The 21,108-nt window shown below is 52.7% G+C and overlaps 5 protein-coding genes across 5 annotated transcripts; 1 reads left to right on the plus strand and 4 right to left on the minus strand.

The window, feature by feature from the left end:
• Positions 1-26: 26 nt before the first annotated feature.
• Positions 27-1,522, minus strand: AA0111_g1110 (3-ketoacyl-CoA thiolase, peroxisomal; the record flags this gene model as incomplete). The annotated part of the gene is made up of 3 exons (XM_028644927.1): positions 27-1,187; positions 1,319-1,428; positions 1,498-1,522. The coding sequence occupies 3 exons, from the start codon at positions 1,520-1,522 to the stop codon at positions 27-29; spliced, it is 1,296 nt and encodes a 431-aa protein (XP_028511386.1).
• A 556-nt stretch (positions 1,523-2,078) lies between these two features.
• On the minus strand, positions 2,079-2,985 carry AA0111_g1111 (hypothetical protein; the record flags this gene model as incomplete). The annotated part of the gene is made up of 2 exons (XM_028644938.1): positions 2,079-2,711; positions 2,767-2,985. The coding sequence occupies 2 exons, from the start codon at positions 2,983-2,985 to the stop codon at positions 2,079-2,081; spliced, it is 852 nt and encodes a 283-aa protein (XP_028511385.1).
• A 953-nt stretch (positions 2,986-3,938) lies between these two features.
• On the minus strand, positions 3,939-7,664 carry AA0111_g1112 (hypothetical protein; the record flags this gene model as incomplete). The annotated part of the gene is made up of 3 exons (XM_028644949.1): positions 3,939-6,108; positions 6,738-7,372; positions 7,419-7,664. 3 exons carry the CDS (start codon positions 7,662-7,664, stop codon positions 3,939-3,941), a joined length of 3,051 nt encoding a protein of 1,016 aa, XP_028511314.1.
• A 4,828-nt stretch (positions 7,665-12,492) lies between these two features.
• Positions 12,493-18,918, plus strand: AA0111_g1113 (hypothetical protein; the record flags this gene model as incomplete). Its single annotated transcript, XM_028644960.1, has 1 exon — positions 12,493-18,918. One exon carries the CDS (start codon positions 12,493-12,495, stop codon positions 18,916-18,918), a length of 6,426 nt encoding a protein of 2,141 aa, XP_028511313.1.
• A 204-nt stretch (positions 18,919-19,122) lies between these two features.
• On the minus strand, positions 19,123-20,156 carry AA0111_g1114 (hypothetical protein; the record flags this gene model as incomplete). The annotated part of the gene is made up of 2 exons (XM_028644971.1): positions 19,123-19,264; positions 19,324-20,156. 2 exons carry the CDS (start codon positions 20,154-20,156, stop codon positions 19,123-19,125), a joined length of 975 nt encoding a protein of 324 aa, XP_028511384.1.
• Between the last annotated feature and the right edge of the window lie 952 nt (positions 20,157-21,108).

Consider the following 21,108-nt stretch of genomic DNA (forward strand, 5'->3'; position numbering starts at 1 on the left):
GTGTGACCATAAGCCATTATTGAGACTTACTCGGCCACCCAAACAGCAGCCATACCCATACCAGTACCAATGCACATGCTAGTAACACCAATGCTCTGCTTTGTCCTCCTCAGCTCCGTAAGAAGTGTGCTAACCTGCCTAGCACCTGTGACACCCAACGGATGTCCGAAAGCAATAGCACCACCCTTGGGGTTCACCTTCTTCTGGTCCAAGCCAAGTTCGTTGATGCAGTAGAGGCACTGACTAGCAAATGCCTCGTTGATCTCGTAAATGTCCACATCCTGCTTGTTCAAGCCAGTCTTCTCGAGGACAACGGGGATAGCGGCAGCGGGGCCTACACCCATCAAGAGGGGCGGCACACCGACGATGGAAGCTTGGACAAACTTTCCAATGATTTTTTGGCCTAGGCGCTGAGCTGTGCTACGCTTCATGAGAAGAACGGCAGCGGCACCGTCGGAGATTTGAGAAGCGTTGCCGCCGTGGATGGAACCGTCTTTTGCAAACGCAGGACGGATCTTACTAAGAGATTCTGCGGTAACGCCCTCCCTGACACCATCATCCTTGGAAACAGTGATGGTCTCTTCCTTCTTGGTCTTGGGGTTCGTCCACTGGACGGTCACAGGCGCGATCTCCTCATCGAACAGCCCTTGTTTCTGCGCCTCGGTAGCCTTCTGGAACGACGACGCGGCGAATGCGTCTTGTTCGCTACGGGAGATACCCTTGGCCTTTGCCATTTGCTCTGAAAGTACACCCATGGGGACCTTGCAGTTTGCAGATTCCTTGTGGGATTCGAGGAGCTCAGAGAACTCAGATACGGCGCCAGGACCATACTGTGTGCTCATGCTCTCTGCGCCGGCGCCGATACCGACCTCGATCATGCCCGACTTGATGGCATTGGCAATGTCAACACATGCTTGTAGACCGGAGGAGCATTGCCTGTTCAAGCTCTTTGTTGCGGTTGTGGTAGGGAAGCCAGCGGCGAGGGCTGCGGCGCGGAACTCGGTTGCACCGCCTCCTGGGGCGAGGACAGCGCCAACAGCAATGTCTTCGACGAGGTTGGGATCGATTCCGGAGCGCTCGATGAGGGCCTTGTAGGCGCCGTGGAGGAGGTCAGATGCTTGGGTGTCTTTGAAGCCACCCTTTCCGCCCTTTGTGATGGCGGTACGGAGTGCGCAGGTTACGACAATCTATTGAGATGATTGTTAGTACAGTACTCCGCAGATAGAAAGAGCCCTCAGGTGTATGGACATCACGAGCAAATGCGATAGGCTCGAAAGCGCTAGTGTCGCATCGTTCGAAGATGGAATGTGCAACTCACGTCGTCAGGCTTCTTCTCCAACAAACTCTTCTTTCCCTTTGAGCTCACTGCTCCAGGGCTCCCACTTCCGCCTGTGAGATGGCCCTCGACCTGCGTAAGGCGTTCCTGAACTTTATGAAACGTCAGCGATCTCGTTCATCACTCGTTGTCCTCGATCCCTAAGCTCTACCATAACATACCTTTGTTGGGTGCTTGGTTGGCCATTTTGAATAGTAATGTTAATACAGAAGCTGTGTAAAGAAAGAACTAGAGAAGGGGGCTTGGAGTGAAGTATATGGAGCAGCGGACACTACTGTTCGGTCGCGGCAAGCATTAGGTCATTCGCATGCGAATCGCCGAGGTACGTTACGTTTCAGGTTAGCTCGTTTGTGGGGCGCGTCATCCTTTCTGGGGGAGCTAGCTTTCACATGCTCAATATGCGGGCGGCTGGGGTGTCTGCGGACGCTTCACATGTCAATCTGCGCAGTTTAGAAACGTTTCCTGATCATGTGCTGCTTCGTGGAGCTGACTGCTGAGTTGCTGATGCTGACCGAAGTCATGTCGCACCAACTAGTGGACGTGCAGGCATCCGAGGTGAAGAATATGGTATTGGCGACCGTCTAAAGCCAACGGACACACCGACTATAAGTTGTTCCTCAAGAAGTCTACCAAGCGGAATATTGAGGTAATGTGACAAGACATGTCTACGGCCATGTAAAGCCGACTGCCCCGGAACGCCCTGCTCAAACACATCCATCTAATCATGAAAATATTCTTCGGCTCACCGCCTTGCTTCCTCTTCCTGCCATGGATTATTCATCACCTGTCTTTCCAGTTCGTCTGCAATGCTACCTCTCTGAACCTCCTCATATCCTGGCGGTGGGTCTGATGGAGGCTCAAAATGCTCCTGTTGTGTTCGCGGGCTCGACAACGGACTGGATGCTTGTGGGCTTGATGGCGTGGGTGCCGCAATAACAGGACCGCCGGTACCAAATGCAGAACCATCCAACGGCGGGCTAAGAGGAGGCTCTGGAACTCTGGCGTGTTGTCTGCTCTCCTCGTATGCAGGTAGGTCTTCCAGGTGTACGTTGTTCATGTTGACACCGTCAACGCCTCTGCTTCCATCTTCCATGTCACCACCACTCTCCCGCGCTACCTCAACAGCTTGCCGTAACCGCTCCTTTAACCGCTCGAATATGCTTGCGAAGTCGAACGCGCCGCCTTCCTTGAACTCCATGACCAGGTCTAGCTCGGCGTGCTGCGGTGGTATGCCGCCACCTTGGACGGGCTGGATGATGGCTTCCCATTTATTTGCGCCGAACCAGGGTGCTGTTACGCGGGAATCTGTGACGTTGAGGATGGGTACGGCGAAGGATTGGAGTTGGGGTGTTGGGGTGACGGGGAGGTAGATCATCTAAATGTGAAGGTTAGTCGGCAAGGTCCACCAAATGGTGAGGTTGTGTACATACCCGTCGATTTGTGAGGTATACAACGCCCGACTTGCATTGCTGCGAGTACGACTCGCTGGGGTGATTCCGATGGCTAGTCTGTAGCGAGAGTGTGGTTCGAGGAGGAGACTGGTAGAGTGTCTGTTCGCCAGGGAGAGGTGTGTACCCGCCATTCTCGGCGAGCATGACCCAACTGGTTTTGCGGTTAGGCTTCGTCTTCTTTTCTGTCTTGAACCCCATTTTGCTCTGATGAAATGAAAGTTGCCTCAAAAGTACGCCTGAAAGCTACATGCACAATCCGCGGGGTAGTAGAGGGGCAACACGAAGCGCAGCAAGCAAACACCACCAGGTCAGGACGGAGAGAGAATAGATGGAAAGAAGAGAGAAGGAGGAGAGGATACTAACTTGACAGACATGGTTGAAACCGACTTGCAGCAAACTTGTTCACGGATAAAGCGTGAATAGTTCGCCCACCAAAGTGTCAATGCAAGCCAACCTTCCTTGTGGGATTGCACTAGGTGTGCCTGCGTGTGAAGTGCCCGCCTGGATATCTATCGGCCCGACCACCGCTGCCTATCAGATGCCGTGTTGCGGTTCCCGCGCAAATGCGAGTGATCTATTTAGCGTGTTGCGTGGGGACGAACGGTGGGGTTGCTAAGGTCTCGAAGTGCGCTGGGGCTGCCTGTCGCGGCGAGCGCGGTTGTCGCGAATGCAAAAAGTGTGGGTTGGAACGGGGTTTATGAACGGCGGGACGATGCAAGATGCAAAAGTGCGCTCTTAAAACGTGTATGCAGCTCGGGTGCGGTATTTACGTAGTCCGACCAAAGACTCCAGGATTGATGCTTTTGTAATAGGGAATGCAACGTTCTGCAGCTGGTGACGATCCCGTGAGACAAGCTTGCGTCACTTGCTGTTTGTGGAACTTCCAAGCCTTCCAGGCCTTAGGCATGGCAGTCATCGGGCGAGATTAGGCGGAGCACAACGCGTGTTGATCGTACAAACATGCATACGTTCACAGATCTCGTTTACTCTTGAGTGGTATGTTTCATTCATAGCCGTAGCCGTTACTTATCAAACGCCATTACCCGCCCGCCGCTAATGCTAACAATGACTCGATCGATACATACAGTAATGACTCGGAGTAGACAATCGCTATATGCTAGAGACAAAAATAACACACCAACACAAAACATTCAAGGCTCCTCCCTCTCGGTGACCGTCCAGCGCCTCTTAGGCCCTTGACGGTGTTCATACACGTCATCCAACTTTGGTGGTCCCCAAAGCCCAGTATTGCTCTTTGGGGCTACTTTCGCGCCCCAAAGACCGCCAGATGCTGTCGGAACGCTCTGTTTGCGGACTTGGGCACTGACTAGAGGAGTGGGTCTATCGCTGACCTCCCTTTCTTCTTTAGAGTCCAATTTTGTCAGGCGGTTGCTTGTGTCAGATGCACCGTCCATCTGTGCAATCGAGTTGCTCTTGGATTTGGATGCAGTGGAAGTATTAGGAGCAGCCTTTGATTGTGGATGCTGGTTTGAGAAGTTGAGGGCCATGTCTGCTTCGGTCGCCGGTGTGCTTGTCCCTGAACCTCCCCATAGTCCGCCTGCTGGAGACGCAGTCCCGCTTGTCGCACTTTGCATGAACCTGGAATTCGATCCAGAGCTCAAAGTTCGCCGCATGCTTCCCAACGAGCTCAGACTGTTTCTGTATGGCTCACCGAGCGAGAAGGGCGAGTCAAGTGGACTGCTAGTCGTCGACGATCCCGTGAATCTTCGCCGCGAGTCTAACGATGGGCTTGCTAGGGTGGCTGGCGATTGTGTCTGCCTCTGCGCAGATAGCGGCTTCGAAGGGTCGACACCAGGCCGCAGATGGTCGACTGAAGCTGAGAGCTTCATGTCGTAGGTATCTGACATGCCGGGATCCGCTACCGAAAGTCTTCGCTGATGTATTGTGGCCGGCGCAGGTGTCTTTTTAGGCTCGTCTCTCCGAACGGCCATGGAAAGCGATGCTAGACCAATATCCATCAAGACGGGCTGGTTCGTCATGGCACCTAGCAGAGCATTGCACCCTGCTCCATGAGTTATGAGAATCAAAACCAGCTCTTCCTCATCATCCGTATTTGAATCATCGCTGAAGTTTGGGAAGGGGTCTGACTTGGCGTGCGATATGGGCGGCGGTGTTAGGCGCAAGGGCTCCTTAAACATGAAGCCAGGAAATTGATCCTTCGGGGGCGCTGTGCCGTGGGCTCTGTACCACTCCATCATGCCCGCAAGGCCTCTCCTAAAACGCTTGTGCATTGTGCTCCATTCGTCGCCGTACTCGCCGCCATCGCCCCAGTTTTGTGGTGGACGCATACTGTCCCATTGAAAGTCTACTTTGACGCAGGCTTCTTGGGCATGTGCGACGTAGCCTCGTGGTATCGGATCGGCTGGAGAGACGGAGTACGAAGGATTTGGCGGCTGGTAAACGCGTTTGGGTACAGCGGTGGGCTTTGGTGTTTGCATGGGCATTGCTAGTGGTGCGGTTGCTTCTTTTGACGGCGTTCGTTCGAGACCTAGTGGGCCAGCGTAACTGCTTGAGCGCTCACGCAGCGGTGCAAACTGTGCCAGACTGCCCATGGCTGTACCAGCGCTCTTGCCAGTGGTGGGTGTGCTGGTCCCAGACCCCCAACCGCCTGGAAAGTGGCCCTTGGTACTGTTCGGGTTTGGCTGTTCTTGTATGTAGTCGCCTCTCCGCAGTAGATCTGCTTTGGCGCCTGCCACCATCATGGTCGAGTTTGGCGGCGCTGTGATGTCAGCGTAGTATTCGGGAGACAGCCATTCGCCCAGGAAGGCATCGATGCGTAGCAACACCCTCTCCGGGCCTGTGTGGGGTCGCGGTAGTATCTCGAGATTGGGGTCGGCGAGCGGTTCGAAGGTTCGGGGCTGCGACGAGGTGGACTTGGTGCGCGGCGCCTTCTTCGCAGAGGGTACCAGCGAGCCATTATTGTCTTTGGAGGGGGGTGTAGGCACGCCCAATTGTGGCGTGGTCGGAGCATGGTATTGCGAGATGCCCGCTGCTACTGCCGTGCTCGTCTGGACGCATCGTAGGAAAGGGCTCGAGTGTATGACGATCTTGCGCTTCTTCTTCTTCGGTTTCCCTTCTTTCGAGATGCTCAGCTTGCTCAGGTCGAGATGTGCGGGGTCGTTGCTGGTCGCGTTCTTCGCATCCTCTGCCTGCTGGATATCTCGCTCGTGCAGCAGTGCCGCTATGCGCTGGCCAAGTGCCTTTGCCTGCGACCACCCGCCATAAGTGAGAGGCGGGTCGTAGGGCGTCGGTGAAGAGAGATGCCATGCTTTGTCGGCCGCATCGAGACGCGCGCCATGTCTGCGCAGGATGTTAGCGATCTAGCCGGAATGTGGAGCCGTGAAGGGTGGGTGAGACGGTACCTGGCGACGACTACGACTGCAGGACCCTTTGCCATGCCCCGCTAAAGATGGCTCGCGTCTTGCGTGCAGGAAGAGTCAGCTTGCCTGTGCGACTGTGGCAGATGCGATGCGCCTCCAATACGAATAAGCAAGTTGGTGGGCTTTATGTACGAGGATTGGGAGGACGTGAAAAGAAAAGTCAAGTAGGCGGCGGCAAAGCTGCGAGTTGTCAAGTGATGCTCCAGGGTTCAACTGTAAGTTTGCGACCCTGCATTGCAGAACGCTATGACACCATCGTCGCCCGCAAACACAACTGCAGCGAGCATGCCACCCTCGTCCCTCGCCCAAACACAGCTGGAGCGAGCCCAGGGCCACCTGCGTGTTTCGCCGCTCCGCTCCGCTCCGTTGCAGTTTCTCCGCCGTGATACGTTTACGCACGTCTTGTTTACAAAACAGAAAAACAAACTTGTCGCGCCCCCATATGTCATCTCGTCTTCCGCCGGCGGAGTTAAGACGCCGGTGGGGCCCTACGAGCAACGCCACCAATTTGCATGTGATGACTGATCTGGATTGACTAAACACTCCTACTCGAGATAATCTCCGTTTGTCTCCTTGTGTATCACGTCGAACAACGGCTTCGCACTGAACCACCCGGCCAGCGTACTCCCAATCGTCTTGTGTGTGTAGACCGCGTCCTCCTCCGTAATCTTCACAGTCTCTCCGCCTCGTCCCGCCGCCGCCGCGTCCGCCATCAGCTGTGCTTGACAGCACTTCTCCATGCTTATGAACCAGAACACCGCCTCCTCCACACTCTTGCCCACAGTCAACAGGCCGTGGTTCTGAAGTAACGCCGCCTTCTTGTCGCCCAGGCACTTTGCAATGTTCTTGCCCTCCTCCGCGGCTAGTACGACGCCGTTAAACGACTCGTAAATAACGTGGTCGTTGTGGAACGCGCACGAGTCTTGGGTGATGGTGTCCAATTTGCGACCCAGTGCGCAGAACGTGCGGCCGTAGATGGAGTGCGAGTGTGCTGCAGCGATGACATCGGGGCGCGCGTCATGGACAGCATGGTGTATCATATAGGCTGCTGTGTTCAGCAGTCGGCACTCTCCACCGTCGATGACTTCGCCTTTATCATTGACAAGGATGAGATCGGAAGACTTGATCAAGCTGAAAGCAACACCGAATGGGTTGACCCAAAATGTTGTCGGATCTACAGGGTCCTATATGGTCTTAGTATCTCGTATGCCTGTTATGTGCTCTACTTACCCTCAACGTGATGTGACCAGCCACACCTTCGTCAAAGCCATATTTGCCAAAGATGCGGAAGGCAGCCGCAAGTCGGCCCTTCAGATATGCGCGCTCTTTGTACGGATCATCAAACTTTGGCGGCTTGGGGAATTTAAGCATCTCCGCCTTTCCATCTTTCTGGTTCAGACCAGGCTCGTTCGGCGCAACCGTGTTGGGCTTGGTCTCGTCGCCTGCCTGGGGCTCAATTGCCGACGGAGGAGACATGTTTGTGATTCTTGAGCTGTAAAGTTGACAAGAAGTGGGGATTGTACAATGGAGAAGAGGTCAATAGAAAGCCTTGGAAGTGACAGCTGGAAGAAGGCACGTTCTCTGTAGTGTCAACAAATGGAAGTCGCGATGCAGTGACTGCCTTCGTACGAGGCGAGATAGACTTCCTTTACCTCGGATCTAACACGTAACTCTATCTGTCTAACACGTAACCATATCTGTTTAAGAGCATTATCGGAAATCGCCCGACCATCACTATCCGGCGTTTACGACGTCAAAGCAGATGCCGTGGTTGGTCAGGTCCTGATAACTAGATGCAGGTGCGGGGCATATGCGCGGGGTAAGCCCTGGATACCGCTCTTCGGCATCCTAGGCAAGCGAATGCTCACGGCGGAGACATAAAACTTCCCGTGATTACAACTGATAGTATCAAGGTGATATCTGACAGCAAGAACATACATGCGTAAATGGGGTTGGTGTCCCCAAGGTGGGTGAGAGCTTGATGTCTATCACAGTGTGGTTGTATCTTATCTATCAGAACGTTGAAGTTGGGGTCCGCACTTTACAACGATGTTGAGAAGACAATGCTGATGCTCTAGGTTGGAACGACAGGAATGTAGTCCCCTGTAATACTTATTTTCGGCGGACATCCTGCACCTTCGACCATCAGAGACAGTACGAAGACCACCCTGCATCATGTCGTGCAGCCGGAGGATGGCCACACAGCTGCAGCATACTCGAGGTCTAACGCAGCGCCACTCTGCCACTACAGGGCATACATGAGCTGATCTGAGAACATATTGCTGCAAGCACTCTATTGGGCGAAAGATTCAGGCATCACCCTGCATTGCTGGAACTCAAAAGTCTGACATTACAATCTTCGAATTGATAGAGCCATTGAGTGAATCCCAATTATTTATGCCTTCTTGTAAACATGCAGGCTGACCTCCACCGGGTAATACCACGCTTTTCACGACGTATGTATGACGGCATTCTGGTTCCGCGAGTCGTTCTCGAGAAGGACAACCCACAGTAAGTTTCATGCACGAATGCATGCAGCCTCATCGTGATGGGCACGGTGAGACCGAGTCGTGTCGGGAGCTGTGATTGACGTTCTGACATGCCGCTTTCCCGTGGCGGTGCCACGAACGTTCAGCTGAAAGAAGGTTGCCTCGCTTGTAGCAACCAATATGAAGTGGAGTTGTCCTGGTCAAAATAACAGACTCGGACAAGAAGCGAACTGTTCTACCTGATGCTGCATGGCAATTTCAAAATCGAAAAGATGAAAGCCAATCAGCCATGATGCGCATTGGGGTGCGGCGAACCCGATTAAGTGGGGGTCGCGCACTGTGATCAGACGGGCTACTCCCGTAAAATCAATCGGCAGTCTGTTCGCGGTACTTGCGCAGTGACTTCAGATGTAGGGGATATTCCCGTGTCAGAGACTGAGCAGCACGCTTGAGCGAGTCGGCACTGGGCAAGATCAACACTTGTGACATCCTGCGTGATCGAACGCTATTCTCTTGTGAACTTCGTTTGTGGTAGATTTTGTCATACCCCTTCTTCAAAGGGTAATGAAGTTCCATTTCAGTCTCACCGGAGAGTTTCTGCAATGCGCTCCACCGTTCGTAGGTAGCCGAGAAGTAGCGTGCGTACAGTCGGAAGAAAGCATGCGCACCTAGAGGACTGTATCGGACCACCCAGGTGTTGTAACATTTGTAAAGCTACGTTACAACGTTTGGTAACGCTCAAATATCTCTTCTAACTTTCAGGGCTGATAACTATCTGATTGAAGGCATAGCTGCGCACTGGTACCGTTTTTCGTAGGAAGTATGGTCCATCACAGGGTCGAACCATAATTGCAACTCTGGAATAGGGTGACATTTCGTCCCAAGCGTCAGGAGTTCACCGATAGCTGATAGATGCGCCACCGCTCAGGGTAGCGCCACGTTGTTCAATAATATTGAATTGCCTGCATCCACTGCATATGGAGTGTCGGCAGTGAGCAATCGAACAGTGTCCGAACAATGACGCCTGATGCGCATCATCGATGGTGGAGACGCGCATTACCGCCGACATTGTTGAATGCTTCCCAGTTTTGATGCGGCCTTTGCTAAGAGCACGCGATGTTGCGATGGACTCCACACTTGGATACTCGTTCGCAAGCGTTGTCTGAGCTTGCTCAAAACCCAATGCCTTACAGGGTGCCTGAGCACGAAGATCCCAAACGTGGATCAATCAAAACATTTCCTTGAAGAGTAATCCAGGCTTTCGGAATGGGACAACGATTGGCTCTGCAGGTCCGGACCGCGACGACCTGCCACCGGGGATCCAGATGATGTGATTTGGACCCGGTCTCTCGAGCCGGATGCCAATTGCTTGACGCGTGGTGCTCCCAATAAGGAATACTGCAGATGATAAAATGCCATAAAGGTTATTGGTAGGATGCGCCATCGTCTAAAGCGACTAGGGCTGGAGATGGAGACAGCCTTGCAAGTGGAGATAGGTGGAGGTCACGATCTGCGGCTAGAGTCCAAGCTCTCGCATGACGCAGCGTGGGGACGCGAAAAAAGAACAAATCCGACGAAACAATCACACTAGAATAGAATGGATTGCCAGCCGAGAGCAGCCTTACAATGTTCCTGCAGGTTTTTCTTTCTTTCGGATTTTCTCTCTTAGATCAAAATGTCCGTCTGGTCGTTTGATGTCGTCTAAAGACGTGTCCAACCATGTCATTGCGGATCGATAAGCGAGCTTTGCCGGGGAAGCCAGCATCGACAAAAAAGGCTAAAAGGAAAATGCCAAAAGCCGTAAACGTGTCGACTGCTTCTCTCCGCGGCTGGTGAGTGGCTCTGCTGAGACCCCGGGCATCTCGTGTACCGATTCCCGGGCAGCGCGAGCGATCGATGTGAATGGTGGGTCTTGTTAATTCCCTGCTCCTATCAGCTCTGCACACTGCCTTAGCGGGCCGCCCATCGCTGATGCCAGAAGCAGATCCACTCCAAGGCCTGCAGATGTTGGCGAGAAAGCGATTTCAATGGGCCGCTTAATCCAAGAGCGGGAGGACCGTTCCTCCGCCCGCAGATCCACCTGGCCTCTTTGCGATAGTTCAGCACCCATTGTGGTCTACACGAGGTCCACATCAGAGGACTTCGGTCAACCCCGCCTCTATCCTAAACTCCTTCTACCTTAGCGAGACATCCCGTGCGATCTTCTAGACCTACGGCAGACATGGTCGCCGACCACCATTAGAAAGAGCTAGCGGGTTACTGGTCTTCGCGTGTGCGTTATTGTGGCTTGCCTGAGAACGATATCGAACTCATCGGTCGTTCCTTTGGTCGACGCCTCGTCGAGCATGCAAGGAGACAGCACCCTGGCGGGAGCGGAGACGGATATGGCGCTCTGTGCTGTTCGTCCAAAAGCAAGCATGCAAAATGAAACGCTAGACATGTGATGTATCACTCCTGCAGAATACATGTCGTGGACATGGTACACTACCGCTCTACTGGAATCTTGTTCTCCGACAGTCTAGTACAGCCCCGAAGAGCTGCAGATCTCACTAAGCTGTGAGGGACGAGGATCTTGACCACTTCCCCCAAGGCTCTGGTGACTACGCTGGAAGCCATGATAGCTGTATGCTGCCAATCTTGAACAAAGAGCTCTTCTAGACCAGCAATACCATATAGAGAGTGGTAGATCTGCTGATTGGTCTCTTGGTCTGACCAAATGCTAACTGATGTGAAGGTCACTCTAATCACCATAGCTCAAGCTTCCCCACTCCGTCCAAGTCCTTAGCCGCATTGGCTTGTTGTAGCCGACTACGAGGCAAGCGCAGCCTCCCCACGTACTCCATACGGTGGAGCTCATGCACCATGCTTGCGCGTCAATGCACTCACTCATGCCAAAAACGACTTACCAGACGTGTCATGCTCGGTTACGATGCATGATCGCCGACCTGCATTATCGACCTTAGGGTTGTCTTGAGCTATCCATGAAGCTCATCCTGGCTCAGCTGAATTAGCTCATGCGGGTAAGAGCTGTTAACACATTTTGGGGTATTCACCAGCTCACACTATGACGATAAGCTGTTGATCTATACTATCAAGGTACATATGCCCCGCTCGTGGTCTGTGAGGTCCACCTCAACCGATCGTAGCTGTAGAAGGTACTTCATTATATAGAGACGGCTCGTGGACTATTCAGTACATATTCTTCATGTTACTTCCAATCCATGTTACAGATTTTCAGTAAGTCGCCATCTTTTCCCACATAGCGCTGTGCTGATCACCCTCCTCCAGAGAGACATAAAAAGAGACGCTCCCAGGCAACTGAAGATCCTCCAACCACAAATAGACGCTCATCCTCCCTGGCATCTATTGAGACTGACACAACATCGTCTCCTCCTTCTACGAGGTATTCATCTTCGCCGCCGTCATTACCAGTGTCCAAAGGCCGACCATCTCCTGCACAGATCAGTTACTCTACCTCCACAGTACCTGAACTTCAACTCCACACAGTACCTGAAGCTACTGTAAGACCTGCTCCAGTGATAAGGAACTCCTTGCCACTCTCAGCGTCAGCATCTTCCACCTCGGCTGTATCTACACCGACTCGTGTTATTCCCACAACACCGAGCTCAACAGGCCGTAACACACAGCTTGTTTTTGAACTGTCTCCACAGCCAGATAGTCCAACTACTCCATCTCCTGTCCGCTCTCAATCATACAATCCACCCTCTCCATCACCCATCCGGCCCTCAGTGAGCGCCTCAGTCTCCACTGAATCCGTAGATACAATCAAACCACTACAACCCTCGACGCCCATCATGCAAACAACTCGACCCACTTCAAGTCGGCAGCAGACAAACGGCACGAGTGCGGTGTTGTCACCACCGACTTCGCCCCAAGCTCTCTTCCGTACAAAGGGCCGTCTTCCATCATTCACATCTTCTCGCGCAACTAGCGGGAACTTCAGCACAATGATGTCGTACAACAAGCGAGGAAACAGCAACAGCCACCAAACCTCATTCGTCCAGGACTCGGCAGCCTCTCTCCGGAAGAGAAGTGCGGCCGAATTAGGCGCAGGCGTTTACCAGAGCATCGGCAATGTCTCCTATGTTGCGTTTCTTGAATGGATCAGGTCCGAGCGTCTAACCACACTGCCCCACAAGGGTAGTCGTTGGGACAAAGTTCTGATCCGCGCGCTATACTTCGCTGAGCAGCTTCACAAATTCGAGCTAGCTGTGAGGCCCTTTGCCCAGGACAGCAGTTCAGCAGCCATCATCGGGTATGGTCATGCGCAGCTGCTTCTCGAGCTTAGCCACCACAACTCTGAGGCTCTTGACAAAGCTTTCTCCGTCTTCTACAAGTTCGCCATGTCATTCCAATCGGTTCTGCATCGTTCGGAGTTGTTGAACGCGAGTTCAGAAATTACTGAACAGATCTGTTTGTTGTACACAGATCTTATTACTCTTGTGGTCGACGTAGCAATCAAGTTCTACAAGACCGTCAAAGGCATGACACCTGGTTCAACCACCCTTGACATTTTCGAGCTCTTCGGTGAAACAATCGAGACCTTCCGTACCCGCCAGAGCAATGTCGTTGAATTGATCTGGCAATCTCAGATTGAGAAGGGCCACTTTGAGGAAGAGGAAGCCATCGATGTTCAACACCTGAGCCGATGGCTATCTTCGCAAGACCGTGTGATTGCTGCAATCACCAGGGATCACGAGACTTACGTAGACAACCAAGCGGAGTTTACTTGTCTCTGGTTCCTCAAGCACTTGACTAGATTCTTCCAGAGCGACAACCGCGTCTTCCTTGTCACTGGTCAGTCAGGTGCTGGAAAGACGACACTTGCTGGATCGATCGTTGAGCGATTGCAACGGCCCATGAGCAAGAAGCAATACGACACGCTTTTCTGCTCGTTGTCTCCCGACATTCCGACTGCTGCTACATCGTTAGCAGTGGTGAAGTCCTTGTTGTTCCAACTTCTCAATCTTCGCATTGGCAACATGGGCGTCTACAAGGCTCTTTTCGACGCCTACCACCATTGCAGAAGCTCCGATGATCTCAAGGCCTACGAGGAATGCTTATGGCATGCGCTTGGCGAAGCTCTCAAGAACCCTGTTAGTGGTGGCAACGAGTTGGTGATGATTGTCGACGGTCTCGACGAGATCGCTGCCTCTAACAGTGCCTCTATTCAAGCTGCTGGCGTTGTCAGTCCTGCTGACCTCCTTGAGAGGCTGGCTAAGGTCACTCAGCAAGGCAAGGGTGTAAGGCTGATCACATTGTCTTCTTCTATGAAGCTGCCGTCTTCAGCCAAGGGGATCCAGCATCAGATTATCAAAGAAGATGTTCGTGACGATCTTCACGCTGTCGCACTACGGGCTTTGATTCACAACCACCACTTCCATGGTCAGCGTCCTTTCGAACAGGAACAAATCTTGGACCGTATCATCAGCATGGCGAACGGGTCATTCCTACACATCACATTGACTTGTGAGTTGCTGAATACCCAGAAGTCACCAGATGCCTTGATGAAGACATTGGAGGGCTTTGAATCTTCCAAGCCGTCTTTGTCTGTCCAGGACTTGATTCTCAAGCTCTTTACTACTCTAAACCCGACCAACGACGCAAAGACATTGCTATCGTGGGTTTTGGCCGCTGAGCGACCTCTGACCATCGACGAGATTCAGACCCTGTTCTCAGTCGACGTACAACGCGGCACTGTATCGGAAAAAGGTGTGAACACGAACGAGATCTTCAAGACGCTCGCACCATTGTTCACTCTGCATCAACGCATAGTCCGCTTCAAGCACCCCGTCATTCACTCCACTCTGCATGACTTCTCCGCCAATGGAAAGATTCCTATCCCTCTGAAGGACAGCGAGACGGACATGCTTCTTAGAGTACTTGCTTACTCCAAGCATACTTTGAAGGACCACACTGCCGAACCGACTTTCGACACATTTGATCCTTCAACCCCCGACAGATTGTTCAGGAAGCATCCTTTCCTCGAGTACGCAGTGCGATACTGGGTTCTGCATCTCCAGCAGTCTCCTCTGGCTCCTAAGTCGTCTGGCGAGTTCAAGCCCACCGGCGAACTCCAGAAGGTGTTCCCCGAAAGCACCATGTTCCCCATTCTGGAGTCTTACTGCTGGGATACCCAATTGCCTATCCCTGAGGCTCTGGAGTTACAGAGGCTTGTTAGCATCCTTCGCAGGAACATGCTCCCAGAGAACCACCCCGGTCTTCTCCAGACATACCTGTCAATTGTCTCAAGCTATCTACTCATCTCGAACGTCACAGAGGCCACGAAGTATCTCTACCTGTGTACTATCGTTAGTCGGAAGGTTTTGTCGGATATGCATCCTTTGACCTTGGATTGCGCAAGCCAGTTCTTGAAGATCACAGAGACTCAGACAACGACCACTAGGACTGAGATTATGACACGCCGTGAGGAAATCTTGAAGGTGTTGATTACCACCTACGAGCGTCAATACGGCAGCACCTCCGAGCTAGTCATCGAGACTCGCAAGGTTCTGGCCCAGCTTTACGAGTCCATCAACGAACAGGAGCGCTCCATTGAAATCTACCGCCTCATCCAGGATGCCACCATCCAGCTTTATGGCCGAGACTCACATCAAGCCCATGATATCCATGATCATCTCCAAGTGACTCTTGGAAAGGGCACAGGCGATCGTGAGATTGAGATCTACGATGACTTCTCTTTCGAAGTTGACCAAGACGATGAAGAGCACGTCGAGATTCTCACCATCTCTACTATCAACGCCATGCTGATCCAGATCCAAAAGCTTCTCACTATGAAGAGGTTCGCTGAAGTCGAGAGGATGTACGTTGAGCTCTGGATGGAGGTCTCATCCAAATGCCGTACTGTCCAATCTGTGGAATGGCACGAGAAGAACATTGAGATTGCCACCTCTTATTCTCAGTTCTTGAAGAGTCAGAAGCGTACCAACGAGTCTGTGGCTATTCTGACCTCAGTCTGGCAGCAGTATGAGTCCCATCATCTGTCCTTTGCGAAGAGCATCGTTCAACGTCTCACAAGCGTTGCCAAGGAGATGAGAAGCATGAATGCGCACTCTCAAGCACTCTCAATTTTCAAGTTCGCCCATTCCTATTACCGCAAGTCCAGCAGCGAAGAGTCCTCTGAGTCGCGTGAAATCAGCCAGCAACTTTCCCAGACTTCCAATGAGCTCGTCCAGCATAGTTTGAATAGCTCCAGCTCTACAACGGAAACTACGACGATCATTTCGGAGTCTGTGTACCAAGACGTATTTTTCACGACCATATCGAGCTCCAAGACTATTGAGTCTAGCACTATGGCGCTAGCCAAGAAGCTGGTAGTGCAACACATGGCGAAGAAGAACTACACTGCCGCCATCAGTGTTATCCATGCTACTCTGCAGCGTACTTGGTCTTCTTTCCTCGCCAACTCTATCCATGATGTCACCATGGCGACTGTGTTCACTCAGGAGTCAATCGAGCTTGTCGAGCGCCTCGCAGAATGCTATCTGCAGACGCGACAGCTTGAAAGGGTTGACGATGTCTACAGCCGCTTCTTCCGCGCTGTTCTAGTCACCGAGAACGTCGACAAGGCCATTTTCGAGAAGTCGAAGAACCTGTTGATCAACTTCTACGACAAGCACGGCTACGCGGACAAGGCAATCAGCACCTACCAGGAGATCTTGGTTGTTTACCGCAACCGTCTGGGCCACACGCACGAGCACACCATTCAGACCCTGTACATTCTCGCTCAAAGATGCCGCAGCCACCCTCGCAACCATGGCTACTGGCTGGACTACTACCTGCAGATCCTCACGGCTCTCAACAAGGACTCAGACGTTTGCCACAGGGATGCGCTGGATGCTATGCTCGTTGTCACAGTCACCTACTGGGAAGACCGCAGGTACGCAGAAGCCGTAACCTTCTATAGAGTGCTCTGGAACACTTTCGTTCGCCAGACCAAGCAGCACAAGGTCTTCACCGACGTGAAATTTGTTGAGACGCTATACGAGCGATACTACCAGTGCCTGGAGGAGACCAAGGCCAATTGGTCTGAACTCTACAAGGTGACCAAGGAGTACCGCGAGACTTCCATTGCCGTCTTTGGTGCTGAGTCGACCATCGCTGTCAGCGCAACCCTTGCGCTCGCACAGGTAGCTCAGAGCAGCGAGCAGCATATGTCGGAGGCCATCTCGCTCTACGAGGCGGTCTCGCAGTCGGGTAAGCAGGTCACAACCACTACCAGCATCTCGGAGATCAAGCATGCACTGTCATCTCTCTACTCCAAGCAGATGCACTCTTCTTCTTCCAGCAGCATGAAGGCCGAGACCGTGCAGCGTGCTTTGAGTATGTCCGAGTCGCAGTTCGAGCAATCTACGCGCGAGAATGGATACAGCCACGAATCTTCGCTCACAAGTTTGAGGGAGCTCTCGTCTCTATATTCGCGCCAGCAGAAGTCAGATGTTGCGGTTAAACAGATCTCAAGGACTGTCTCTGAGATTATTTCAAAGGAGACCTCCTCGCAGAAGCAGATCGAGTCCGCCAGGTCTATCGCTGCGACCTTCCAGGCTATTGAACAGGTCAGCACTGCGCATGCGATGGTTCACGAGCTTCACCGTCAAATCTGCGCCAAGGACGCTCGCAACGCATCCAAGTGGTCATTTGACCTGACGAAGAGCAACCGTACGGCTATCGCCTTCCTCGCATCTCTTCAATACAACCTTCGTAAAGATCTTAGCATCAGCTTCTCGGAAATCTACGCTGATTTGACCATGGAGTACATCTACTGGGTGCAGTTTCACCAGACTCTCGACAACAACGAGAGCCTTACCAACATCCTGCTGGCTGCCGCTCCTCTACGTTACTTCCTGCGCCGCAACGACCAGAAGGACATGATTGCAGTTGTTGAGGAGCAAGCAGTTGGTCTCTTTGTCAAGCGTGACGCACAGGACTTGAAGGACTTCAGCAAGGAGTCGCCACGCATCTTCATCATTGGTATCCTTGACCATCTTGGCAACGGCCGCAACAAGAACTTCAACCGCGCCGTTATCCTGTCCTCTAATGAGAGCGTGGCCAAATGTACCAAGGCGAAGATGTTCCACGAGGCGTACGATATCGCCAACCTTGGCTTCCTCTACGCCAGCAAGCATGACGGCTACAACGGCCCCCGTGCTATCAGCATGGGCTTCAAGCTTGCCTCGCTGCTTGTCGGGCGCGATGGCGAGAAGTGCCCCGACCCTACTCTTCGCAAGAAGATGCTGGTTCTCTCCAACCGTATTGTCAAGAAGATTTTCGAGATTTGCAGGAACCTCAAGATCAACTTTGCTCAAGTCCAGTTGTACGAGTTGAGCCACCTTTCCGTCCTCTTGGGCGAACAGGAAGACTACGAGAGTCTCGAGTGGCTCCTCACAACTCTCTGGCAGACACGCGACGCGCAAAGATCATGGCCCGCCGAGGTGCTTCTCAACCTTGGTCGCCGCCTCATTTGCGCTCGCTATCTTGCCAACGATGAGGTCAAGGCCATCCGTCTCGCAGAAGACATTGCCTACAACATGCGCCGAGCCCACGGTCCTCGCGCTCCAGTCACCATCGAGACGTACGAGCTCCTCGCCCAGCTCTACACATCGACTGGCAACAAGTACCAAGCGCAAGCTGCCAAGGGCGAAAAGACCGCTGGCCTCGCCGCGGACTACTTCAAGAAGGCCATTGGCATTCACGAGGATATCCTCCGCGTCCTCGTCAACGACCCAGCCAATTCCGCCAACGAGGACGAGGATGACGATGACGACACCACCGCCGAGCTCCTCGCTCGCGAAGGTGTCAACGTTAACAACGCGCCCAACTCGCCACCCTCAGCTGCTATTGACTCCAACACGCTCGACAAGTCGGCGACAGCGCTCAAGCACCTCCATCTCCTCAAGCTTGCGTACCAGCGCTATGGTGGCTGGCCCAAGTCTTACGACGAGTACGAGCACCTCAACGCCCAGCTGTTCCGCGTGTTCGGCTCAGAGGGCAAGTGGAAGGGTGTGGAGGGTACAGAGAAGTGGGATGCGAAGGCATTTGGTGCTGGCAAGGCTGAGAGCCAGGAGGGTGGCTTCAAGGGTATTGCGGACTGGAGTCTGGGAAGCGATGAGCTGGTCTCTATCGGTCACGGACACGGAAAGGGTCAGCACACTGCCATGGTCAACGGAAGTGCCATCTTGCACAACAAGAGGATTAATTAAGTGAGGGGGTTTCGTTTCCTGTTATCATGAGCCTTCTTTGATCGTTTTTGGAAAGTTCTGGTTTCACGCTCAATTATTTAGTTGGTAATAGTAATCTTATGGCGTTCTTGAGTTGACTGTCTCGTTCATCAACAATTTGGTCCTTTATTCGAGGCTTACATATATACAATGAATCTTTAAAATCTTCGCTCTCTTCTTTTTCCTTTACTCTTTGCTCAACAACTCTGCGATTGAAGCTGCAGTGGCGTTGTGAATAGGGAAAGTAGGATGTAGCTCATTGAGCCACAAGTACTCGTTGACTGGGTACTCGCAAGTGTCGTTCTTGGTGTACCAATCCGGTGTTCCACTGCAACTTTGTTAGCGCTACCCAGTTCGTCTGCATCCACATCACCAGGAACAACTTACTTCATGTACGCCGCGCAGTAGTCAGTGACATTCTTCAATCCGGCGGTCTGCTCATAACTGGCGGGGTTCTCAATGACGGCATTGAACAGACCCCAGGTGTCATGTACAAAGGCAGTGGTTCCAGTATGGTTCGCCTGGAACGCGTTCACCATCTCACTGAGCCTCTTATTCCAATCCAGGATAACCTTACCCTCGTTCTCCTTTGCGTAACCACCGTCATCTTGGTTCAACGTCATTGGCGCAAGGTTGACGGGCGGCACGCTCAGGAACAAGAAGTTGCGGGCGCCGGTTGCGTATACGTCTTCGAGGAGGCTACCATATACAGAGAAGATGGTGTCGTAGAGCGTGGCGTTGTTGAGCCACCAGCTGTTTCCTACGTCGTTGATGCCGATGAAGAAGGCGAAGAGAGACGACGCGGATGACCAGGGTGCGGTGTCCGGATGTGCACCATATGTGGGAAGGAATTCGGTGCGGACTTGGTTCTTCATGCTGATGACTGTGGGGGCGTATGGTGTTACGAGGTCGGAGTCAACAGTGGCGCCTCCGTAGGCCATGTTGTAGGTAAGAAGGTCGCTGGCATTGTAGGTTGTAGAGAGGAAGCCAACCCAGTTGGGTCCATTGGAGGACGTGTAGCCGGGGTACGCCGGGTTGCCGAACGGGTTTGAGGCGCTGGGTTGTGTTCCTTTCACGTCGAAGCCGGTTTGCGTATAGGAATCACCGAAGACGAAGAGTTGTTTGACATTCTTCCAGCCAGACCATGATGAGCCGTTTGAGTATGGGGCAGCGAGGCCGGTAGTGGCGAGAGACAGCGCGAGAGCAGTTGACTTCACCATGTTGTTATGAGAGTCCTAGCAGTAACACAGAATGCAAGTAGCCAAGAGATGAGTTCTGAAGAGGGAGCGGCCCGTTAAGTATGATGCCAACAGTATTATACCAGTACCAAACTAATCCGGGTCTCCGGAACAGACGATCTACAGGTGCGAACGAGGTAAATTAGATGAAATTACTCGTTGTATGCAAATACCCCACATATTGGAAATAGAGGGCAAACTACACTGAATCGCTCGCGGAAGAATTCTGGAAAGACGTTTCTAATGCACTAAGAGGGTTGCGCGTGAGTAGTACGCGTAGAAATGCTTGTCCGGAATAGAGTCCGAAGGCATGATGCTCCGTGTTGAAATGGGTATAGCGGGATGATTTGCATCATCATCAACGCGAGTTAGCCTCGACATTGAGGAATTCGTACCTACGTTTGTCGATCTGAAACAAGATCTATAATGATGCCAGGACTTGCATGGTTCGAGGTGTTTGGTGGAAGTTGTGGCGTAGAGGGGGTGCTGCAGGCGATGTGATTGTTTGTGACAGTGTTAATAGCACAGTCCTGTTAGCCCTAAACGGCTTGGGCATAAAGTGAAGAGTACGCGATGCAGTGTGCCACCTTGAGATGGGTGTGCAGACGCGTTGTGGTATACTTGTCCTAAAGTCCTGTTGTCGCGCTGGGTGGCTGGGAGGCTGGGAAGCTGGGAAGCTGTGCAGCCCGGACCCAACGCCAATTTTTCAAAAGTTTGCCCAGAGCTGAGTTGCAGGGCGAAGCCAGAACATGAATGCGCAGCCTGATTATTGTGTAGAAGAACGCATGGTGCGGTGTGGTCAGACTCGTCGAGTGAAACAGGCCCTCCATTTGTTTCCAAGAGTGGGGGTGTCGCAGGTACTCGTTCATGGCTCGTATAGCAACCATGGATACGGCGAGTCGGTGTCCATTGCATCGGCCGGCAGGCCTCTGTC

Source organism: Alternaria arborescens (assembly GCF_004154835.1).
Source record: "Alternaria arborescens strain FERA 675 chromosome Unknown contig_2, whole genome shotgun sequence".
Classification (NCBI taxonomy): Eukaryota; Fungi; Ascomycota; class Dothideomycetes; order Pleosporales; family Pleosporaceae; genus Alternaria; species Alternaria arborescens.